We start from the raw sequence: 10,324 nt of genomic DNA, 5'->3' as shown, positions 1-10,324 counted from the left end.
CGATGAGCACAGCGAGGAAGTAGTCCAGCGCCGTCCGGTGGATGTGCTGGCACTCGGCGACGCCCATGCACACCATTGTCAGGCGCAGTTCATGCAGTCATGCATAGCAGCTCGCTGCGATCGAGCTGGCTATATAAGATGAGATAAGTTGAGAGAGAGAAGGGATTCCTTGCTTGGCTTGGGGCAGCGGAGAGGATGGAGATGGTTGCACCTCTGCCGAGCTGTGCCTTCCTTTGGGCTTCTTTTTTATTTTTGGAAGATCCTTGGAGCTTTTGGAATGTGGTTGCATATTTGGACGGTGACTGATCAATGGCTTTTTCTTCAAAGTGCTCGTGGAGTGGGCTCAGGTGCAGCTTGAGCTGCAAGGGACTGCGACATTGGCGATGCAGCTCCAGAGCTGAGCAATGTAACAAGTACAGTGTCTGAAAGTTGATATAATCCAACCAAGATTTGCCGGTTTATATATACGATAAAGCGGTTGCAATTGTAAGAGCGCGAGAAAACTAGCCTGTTCATAGGAAGCGAAATCTTATATCACTGGAAGGTTTTCTCTGGCATCTAACATTCATCTATACAGACGCTTAAACTCTGGCAAAGTATCGAAAACCACCTAGTGAAGGCAATACCACCACCACCCTATCCATACCATTCCTTGGGCGCTTGTTGAAAATGACACTTCCACAAATTGCTAATCCAGAGTTATGTGAAAACCTTGATCATCATATTTGTACCAAAGAAAGCACCGGTGAAGCTTGACGAATCCCGCAGCACCAAACTTATGCGCCCGAAGCAACAGATGAGCCTCTGAGCAAGAGGCAGGCGTTAATCTCATTCCATCATTTGTAGTAAACTTCAATTGGGCGGTCAAAACCAGCGACGGATCCGACCAATCTGTTGGTAATCACCTCTGCTGACCTGAATCCTACCTGCAAGCACAACTGCATGGTTTACAACGATTCTGCTGCAGGGAACTGGAAAAGAACATAGCATTAGTTGCCGATATAGAATGCACCTTATCAAGAAGTACCTCCCGGAATTTCTCAGGGTATATACAGATATATTTGAAGTTTTCTTTGGCAAACTGAAATCCACCAGAAAAAAGGACAGGATGATGTGAGTTAACTTCACCCCATGAAAGATTGAGAAGAAATAATTGTTTCATCGATGGATCGGGATTTTTGTTACTAAGAAAGATTGTGTGATCAGGGGAAACAAAAGCAGGTTGGGTGAGAGTAGACACCAACGAAAATGATGAAAGACTTTTTCAGAAAGAAAAAACACGTAAATGATGAAAGACCAGGAAGCAATTCAAACCAAGGAGTACATCTAGCTTTGAAACGAGCAAGGGACCAAAAGAACAGCTCAATGCAACATACTCATGGCTATCCTTCAGGCCTTCACAAACAGAGTTAGAGCTCTAAAGTTGAAACTACCATCTCAAGCTAAAAACAAATCATGTAGCATCAGTCATCAATCTGACAATCAGAAATTACCTCTGACACTAATCTGTTTTTCCTATACGAGGTCCAAGGTTGAGGCTCCATGATAAAAATCCCTCCCTGCAAAACAAGAGAAGCCAGCGGAAAGAAGACAAGGTATTGTTAGTTTTTCCTCTTACCACAGAGATCCAATTTAGGGACAGCAAAAGATAAATAGATACCGGTCTTAGAAGACTCCATATCTTCACAAACAAAGTGATTATGCCATCATCACCCCAGTTCAGGTGGATCCATTTTGTCACGCTCAAACTGCAAGAGAACAAAAGCACAACCAATCAAGATGACATTCAATTTGGATAGTGACTAATACAAATAAACCAAAAAATCTCTGACATGTCTCGCTTGTAAATTTGCAACTTACCACATGATGGTGTCATACTGTTCTGCATATTTGTGTTTGCTCTGTACAAAATTTTCAGACCGAAAAGAGACAATTTCAAAAAGATCAGGTTGTTCGTCCTTAGAAATATTTCCATTTGGCATTTCAGATACCACTTCTTCTGGACAGCTCTGAGCTGTGGAGTCTGACGAGTTATGGACCTTGGCACTTTCTGGAGCCACATTGCCTGTTCGAGATATCCTTCTTAAATTCCAGTTAGCAAGGTCAATCAAACCTACAAGGTTAATATCAGAATCAGTTTCATTTGACAAACCCAACACAGCTAACCATACTACATTGGGCAAGCCAAGAACACACAAACATTACGTAATACAAGGGACTATTCAATTATGGTTGATGATATTTATTGGTAATCTGTCAAATACTATTACTTAATTACGAACCATGCATCTAACATCAGAAAATTACAGAAAAACAAGTTTGACTGTCATAAATGCACATTCTGCTAAAGAACAAATTAACATTATAAATGTCATACAGAGTTTCATAATTTCAAGATAGGTTCCGTTATCAATAGAGAAACATCGAATTTGTGAACAGGATGGTGTGGGCATCAGCAAGGATGTTATGCCATTAAAAAAAATGTCCCACCAAATTCTACTTCTTTAGACTTGCAACCACAACATGCCTCACAAGCATTGTGTCAATACAATAATTACGAACTACTAGCAACACTGAGATGGTTTGGGCATATTCAGCACAGGCCTCCAGAAGCTCCGGTGCATAGTGGACGGCTAAAGCGTGCGGAGAATGTCAAGAGAGGGCGGGGTAGACCGAATTTGACATGGGAGGAGTCCGTTAAGAGAGACCTGAAGGATTGGAGTATCACCAAAGAGCTAGCTATGGACAGGGGTGCGTCGAAGCTTGCTATCCATGTGCCAGAGCCATGAGTTGGTTGCGAGATCTTATGGGTTTCACCTCTAGCCTACCCCAACTTGTTTGGGACTAAAGGCTTTGTTGTTGTTGTTGTTGTTGTTGTTGTTGTACTAGCAACACTGAGCTAGCATATGCAATAACCGGTCAAACAGGACTAGATTTTCTTACTGGCATTTAATGTTGTTCAGAAATGAGTATTAATGCTCTCAGCGCGCAACATTATATATATAAACACAAAATGTACATAAAGGCTGCTGAGAGACAAGCATCAATCAGATATTCAGATTGTTTTTCGAAAGATTCCAACTACCAGGTACTTCATGCACTAAAAACAAACAGTATGAAATCTGTATTACAAATATACAATATTACTTCATTAAATATTACAATAACAGTTTAAACCTTTATCGATGTCAACTCCAAGGATGCTTCGACATTCAAACTTCGTCGCTGGACAAGGTAAAGAAAATTAGAGATGAGAAACTGTGTTTGACAGGAAATTTATTTAGAACATTCTACAATATCTCTCTCTTGCAATTGTGACATCTGCCCCAAAAAAATTGTATATGTCACCTGTGATGTATTGATTTCTAGCAAATGAGTGTCAGAAGAGTCACTAAGTCATCAATGCACAGAATAATGAAGCAAAAGACCAGCTACAGCTAATTGGCATTCAGTTCTTATACGGTCAAGAGTTGTCAAATGAAAACTATGCTATTGCAGACCATTATAATAATAAGTTAACAAAGGTAGCTGACATGTTTATGTAGGGCAGTCTCAACTGTATTACAAGTGGCAACCTACAATAGATGGCACATACTCGATTAAAATTATCCTAACGTAACCATATGAATAAATCAAAGAATATTTACAATAATTAGCTAAATAATGCTTATGTTAATATGGATAAGACTTTCATATTCAACAATAGAAACTAAAACAATGTAACTGCACAGTAACAGCAGTCTGCTAATTCAAGAACAGAAGCTATTACATTGAAGTTGAAGACATGAGAATAAGACCGGAAGATCATTAACCAAACAAAACAGAACAAATTTTTTATCCCCAGAACATTACCTATACCGATTGTGACCAAACCTTGGTTGCATCCAATATCGAGACAATCCTTGCCTGCAAACCACTCCTTCTTGAATATCTCAAGGCGGGGATCTTCACCAACGTTACGATCAATCTGTTGAACATCAAAAGATTGAAGTTATCAGCTAAGATTGATTGATCCAGCCATCAAGTGTCCTTTTATCGTATGAAGTGAACTATCATGTGCAGCATAGAACAATTAAATGTCCAATCTAATGAATAGACCCTCTATCCATCTATTTGCCTCCTTAGTACAGGTGAATTTAGCATAAGCAGATCTGTGAAAACAAGTACGTGCAATTAGGCTCCATGCTTGCTTACTCCTTCTATGCCAATAGCCATTACAGTAACACCTTGGGGCATTTATTAATCAGAAATTATATTACATGTCCAATATGGGGTCAAAGGCTCAAAGCAGTGGTGATTACTGTGCCCCTGAAATTCGGCAGCCATGTCACACACAGTACCACAATGGTTGGATTGTCTAAACCAATGAAATGATGAGCTAATGGTATGGCGTAAAAGCGGCAATTTAACACCAAAATACCCAACAGATAGCGTCTATGCTGGCCTACCACAAACTAGAATCAAACAAAACAAGTATATTCATCTCACTCCAGTTTCCATTCAATACAAAAAAAAGGAACCACGGGCCCTCGTTGCAAAACTCAAGTTCTGCCAGCTCTGAGACACAAATCAACGCAGAAACCTATTAGCGCATTTCATCAAATAGTTAGGGCGCGTCCTAAGCAAAAGCTCCACCGCTTTCAGCTAAGAATCCTAGTCCGTATAAACCATCCCAGTCCCAGGAACATAGCAATCTCCAGCAAATCATTTCACCAAATAACTACACGGCATGCACAACACAATGACGATTCACCCTTTGTTAGAGAGAGGCCACAGAGTGGAGGGGAGAAGCACGGTTCAACTCACTCGGTAGCCGTAGTAGTTCCTGTAGTTTCCGTAGATGAAGGCACCTCCCTTGTTCTTCCGCTTCTTCCCTCTACCTCCGCCCCCACCACCTGCACCACCGCCGCCGCCGCCACCACCACCACCGCCGTTTCCTCCTCTTCCCTGTGCGTCGCTCTGTTTTCTCTCCGCCTCTCCTTTGGGCCCCTTGGCAGCGGAAGGTGGCTGCGCGACGCCCTCCGGCGCAGCCGTGGTGGCCATCCCCTGAGGAGGGGTGGCTCTCTTCGCCGCCGCCTTGTCTCGCTTCGCGCGGACGGTAGTGGGGAACAGCGCGCGGACGGCGAGGCGGAGGAAGAAACCCTTCGAGGCGAGAGGCTTTGCGGCGCCGACTTGAGCAGCGAAACAGAACAGACCAGCGCACCTGAAAGAAAAAGAAAAGGGAGGAAGGACACGGCGAACAGACCTAGCCAGATGGGCCGGCCCGGCACGGCCCATCCAGGCACACCTAATATACGGGCCAGCACTCATGCCATACTCCCTCAAAAAAAGGTATGGCACAACAAGTAAACGGTCCGGCCCACCGACATGTTTAGCTAGCCTTTATCTGTTTTGGGAGCTAATTTAAAACAAAACAGGCGCTAGCCAACTCGCTCCCAGAATGCTCCCCCGATTGCAAGCTTCGGCCATCGGATCTGCCCCTCTGGCTCGCTGCACCGTTGGATCTTCACTTGCACTTAAATCGTTTTTCACCTCCCAGTCATTTTCCTTGCCCAATGACGAGTGGGCTCGTCTCAAGATTGCATTGGTTGTCTCAGCAGCGGGTCATCTTCGGGCGGGTGAACCTTCCCTCGCGCGTCGCGCGTCCCGTGGCAGGGGCGAGGAGCCCATTGGACATAACCGCACCAAACCCTAGCCCACCGTCCATAGCCACCCGCTCCTTCTCACAGCCGCCGCACCATTCCTCCCTTCCTCCCCCTCCTCCTTCCCGAATCCCCACCACGGCGCCGACCTGCAGGCAAAGGGCGACAGCGGCAGCGCTCAATTAGATCTGTAGGAGAGAGAAGATGAGAGGGAGAGAGAGGAGGGAGAAAGAGAGGAAGAGGAGAGGAGGCACAACGTCGGATGGGAGAGTGGCCAACCCGGCTCACGCCGGCTGGGGCCGCACCCCTCCCCGAAGGGCGGCGATGATGGGGGGATCCGCCGGCGCCATCCAAGCTCCCGACCGACGGACTCGCTGGGTCGCCGCCCCTCCCGTGCGGCGGGAACATCCATGGCGGTGCGGGCTGGGGACCGAGCGGCGGGGCCCGTGATGCGTTTCGGTCGAGGGATTGGTCGGGCTGACGCGGGATCTTAGCCACCGTCGATGGATTTCTCGCAGCTTGGCTACCTGTTGCTTTGGATCCGGTACGATCCCCATCTCTCTCTCTCCGAGAAAAAGCTCTTTATTTGAATGACCAAGAATCCATGGTGTGCTCCTAAACTGCAAGGAACACTCCACTACGAAACTCACTTAAGCAGGCTGATAGATGATACCTTGTCTTGAGCCTATTTTCTCAAAATAATGAGAGGCTGAATGATTCAGACACAGGCTGAACCATCTTTCTCACCTCATCATTTTGTTACATTTGATTACAACCCAAACCCTATGCTGAATCAGGCGAGCTCTCGTTGCCGGATCACTGGCCAATCGTCGGGTTGGCGGCCACGTCAGTTCCGCACCGCTGCCAGCGACCGCCGTTCTGTTGCCTTGGATTCGGGTGTGGCGTTGGCTGGGAACCGTATGGTGTTTGTCTGACGTGTCGTCCGCATCGTGGGGGTTTGGTCGGTTGACTCCAGGTATGAGCAGCTCCTGAGCTTGATGGCTGGATGTGTGCACACATGTAACGGGGTATCATGGTCATGTTGCTTGGTGTGCAGAGGCAACCTCATTTTTGGACCAAAAAGAGGGGCGATGACGATGATGATTGGCTGAAACAATCATGTCTTGAGCATCAAGACAGCCTTGGCTTGTGGGACTAAACAGAGCTGAAAGAGTCGGTGTCACCGTTGGAGTTGCCCTTAAGCCTACCCTTACCTTTGTTGTAGCCTGCTCAATTTTATTGCCGGTGTTGGATGATCTGTGCCTTGGACGGTCGTTCTGATGAGTGATACTCTGGTACCAGGTCTATTTCAACACACACGAACCCATTGACCTCCCATGTTCCTGGGGAGCGTTGCATGTCAGAAAAATTAGGGTTTGTGTCACACAAAGTTCTGCATTGACACTTAGAAAGTAAGTGAAAAGCGATATGCCATTTTTTGAGGCTATCTACAATCCCGTTAAAAGGCAACTGCTAAACACTGAAGGGCAATGGAACTCAATTTGTCAGTATCGCAGTTTGATAAATTGTATTAGTGGTATTTCTTGGATTTATATAAGAAAAACAAAAATAGCTACCTTTGTGTGAATTACAGTGCCAATGATCAGTTCTTTGTATCAGACATGAATGGACAGATTCAAGATTTCCTTTCACCTAGGCTTGGTTAGTTGGCCACTTCAATTCCCACTTTCTGTCATGTCATCTTGATGTCGATACTTCGACATTACATACAGAATATGATGCATTATGTAGAAGTTACTAATGGTCAAAAAAATTCTGGATATGACACCTGCTTACTCCTATTCACATTATGTAGAAGTTGCATAAGGCAGAACAAGAATAAGAACATTTGTCAGTTTTTTCATGTGCAGGTTCAGCAGCGGGCAATGCTCAAGACAGAGTTGGGCGCACATCATATATATACATATGTTGTCGTGTCTTAATAAATGGAGATGAGCAGAAGTAGAGATGAGATATCTATCCGACTGTCATCCTTCCAAGACTTGGGTTTGTCATCTCTGTCAGCGTCCGCCTCCGCTTCCTTTGTTGGTTGTCGTTTCTTTGTACACTGCTGTAGTTTAGAGATCATAATATATTTTCCATGGATACAATTGAATACGACACCCAATTTGCTATATAATTGTTCAGCTCTCTCTCATAGCGATTCATACAAAATATCATGCATAGTGGTCCCAGCTTAAGTAGAATATAACCATTGGATTGTTCAAACTTTGCTCGTGTTTCGCAGGGCACCATAACTCTAATCTGACATGAGCAGTGCAACCACGACAGTGAGCAGTGGAACCGCAAGATAGAGATAGATACAAGTAGAATATAACTGGTCATATTTATAAAATGATCACACTACTTATGGTGCCGGAAGAGAAGGCATCAGTGATAGTGGGCTTGGTGATGAGGGCATCAATACGAAGAGATTAATTCACAACTTTGTTCTTGATAGGTTGTACTGAAGGAAATATGCCCTAGAGGCAATAATAAAGTTATTATTTATTTCCTTGTATCATGATAAATGTTTATTATTCATGCTAGAATTGTATTAACCGGAAACATAATACATGTGTGAGTACATAGACAAACAGAGTGTCACTAGTATGCCTCTACTTGACTAGCTCGTTGATCAAAGATGGTTATGTTTCCTAACCATAGACATGAGTTGTTATTTGGTTAACGGGATCACATCATTAGGAGAATGATGTGATTGACTTGACCCATTCCATTAGCTTAGCACTTGATCATTTAGTTTGTTGTTATTGCTTTCTTCATAACTTATATATGTTCCTATGACTATGAGATTATGCAACTCCCGTTTACCGGAGGAACACTTTGTGTGCTACCAAACGTCACAACGTAACTGGGTGATTATAAAGGTGCTCTACAGGTGTCTCCGAAGGTATTTGTTGGGTTGGCGTATTTTGAGATTAGGATTTGTCACTCCAATTGTCGGAGAGGTATCTCTGGGCCCTCTCGGTAATGCACATCACTCAAGCCTTGCAAGCATTGCAGCTAATAAGTTAGTTGCGGGATGATGTATTACGGAACGAGTAAAGAGATTTGCCGGTAACAAGATTGAACTAGGTATTGAGATACCGACGATCGAATCTTGGGCAAGTAACATACCGATGACAAAAGGAACAACATATATTGTTATGCGGTCTGACTGATAAAGATCTTCGTAGAATATGTAGGAGCCAATATGAGCATCCAGGTTCCGCTATTGGTTGTTGACCGGAGACGTGTCTCGGTCATGTCTACATAGTTCTCGAACCCGTAGGGTCCGCACGCTTAAAGTTCGGTGACGATCGTAATTAGGGTTTTTGTGTTTTGATGTACCAAAGGTTGTTCGGTGTCCCGGAAATGATCACGGACATGACGAGGAGTCTCGAAGTGGTCGAGACATAAAGATTGATATATTGGAAGCTTATATTTGGATATCAGAAACGTTTCAGGTGAAATCGAGATTTTACCGGAGTACCAAGGGGTTACCGGAACCCCCCGGGGGTTATTGGGCCTACATGGGCCCTAAGGGAGAAGAGGAGGGTCGGCCAGGGCAGGCCGCGCGCCCCCTCCCCCCTAGTCCGAATAGGACAAGGAAGGGGGGGCCCTTTCCTCTTTCTCCCTTCCCCCTTCCTTTTCCAACAAGGCAAGAGGGGGGAGTCCTACTCCCGGGGGGAGTAGGACTCCTCCAGGTGCACCCCTTGGGCCGGCCACACCTCCCCCTCTCCCTCCTTTATATACGGGGGCAAGGGGGCACCCCATGACACACAAGTTGATCTTCGTGATCGTTCCTTAGCCGTGTGCGGTGCCCCCTTCCACCATATTCCACCTCGGTCATATCATAGTGGTGCTTAGGCGAAGCCCTGCGTCGGTAGAACATCATCACCGTCATCACGCCGTCATGCTGACGAAACTCTCCCTCAACACTTTGCTGGATCGAAGCTCGAGGGACGTCATCGAGTTGAACGTGTGCAGAACTCGGAGGTGTCGTACGTTCGGTACTTGGATCGGTCGGATCGAGAAGACGTACGACTAGTTCCTCTACGTTGTGTCAACGCTTCCGTTGCCGGTCTACGAGGGTACGTAGACAACACTCTCCCCTCTCGTTGCTATGCATCACCATGATCTTGCGTGTGCGTAGGAATATTTTTGAATTTACTACGTTCCCCAACAGTGGCATCCGAGCCTAGGTTTTATGCGTTGATGTTATGCACGAGTAGAACACAAGTGAGTTGTGGGCGATATAAGTCATACTGCTTACCAGCATGTCATACTTTGGTTCGGCGGTATTGTTGGATGAAGCGGCCCGGACCGACATTACGCGTACGCTTATGCGAGACTGGTTCTACCGACGTGCTTTGCACACAGGTGGCTGGCGGGTGTCAGTTTCTCCAACTTTAGTTGAAACAAGTGTGGCTACGCCCGGTCCTTGCGAAGGTTAAAACAGCACCAACTTGACAAACTATCATTGAGGTTTTGATGCGTAGGTAAGAACGGTTCTTGCTAAGCCCGTAGCAGCCACGTAAAACTTGCAACAACAAAGTAGAGGACGTCTAACTTGTTTTTGCAGGGCATGTTGTGATGTGATATGGTCAAGACATGATGCTAAATTTTATTGTATGAGATGATCATGTTTTGTAACCGAGTTATCGGCAACTAGCAGGAGC

The 10,324-nt window shown here is 45.4% G+C and overlaps 1 protein-coding gene across 1 annotated transcript; it reads right to left on the bottom strand.

Annotated features, from left to right (window-relative positions):
* Positions 1-435: 435 nt before the first annotated feature.
* Positions 436-5,219, bottom strand: LOC125523358 (putative RNA methyltransferase At5g51130). Its single transcript, XM_048688403.2, has 8 exons — positions 4,807-5,219; positions 3,853-3,967; positions 3,178-3,225; positions 1,861-2,113; positions 1,661-1,748; positions 1,494-1,559; positions 1,013-1,081; positions 436-926 (listed from the first exon to the last, which is right to left on the bottom strand). The coding sequence occupies exons 1-8, from the start codon at positions 5,041-5,043 to the stop codon at positions 837-839; spliced, it is 966 nt and encodes a 321-aa protein (XP_048544360.1). The 5' UTR covers positions 5,044-5,219; the 3' UTR covers positions 436-836.
* Between the last annotated feature and the right edge of the window lie 5,105 nt (positions 5,220-10,324).

The sequence above is a fragment of the Triticum urartu genome, chromosome 7A (genome assembly GCF_056163025.1).
Source record: "Triticum urartu cultivar PI428250 chromosome 7A, HENAU_Tu73, whole genome shotgun sequence".
NCBI classification, from domain to species: Eukaryota; Viridiplantae; Streptophyta; class Magnoliopsida; order Poales; family Poaceae; genus Triticum; species Triticum urartu.
Note: the sequence above shows the minus strand (reverse complement) of the source record. Positions and strands in the feature narration are given on the sequence as shown.

Bases quoted from the DNA above. Each gene is read 5' to 3' on its own strand.
- LOC125523358 (XM_048688403.2), bottom strand. From the start codon at position 5,043: ATGGCCACCACGGCTGCGCCGGAGGGCGTCGCGCAGCCACCTTCCGCT. The intron at 2,114-3,177 runs GTTTAAACTGTT...TTAACCTTGTAG, and splicing joins TGGAGTTGACATCGATAAAG to GTTTGATTGACCTTGCTAAC. The intron at 927-1,012 runs GTGCATTCTATA...TTGTGCTTGCAG, and splicing joins GGGAGGTACTTCTTGATAAG to GTAGGATTCAGGTCAGCAGA.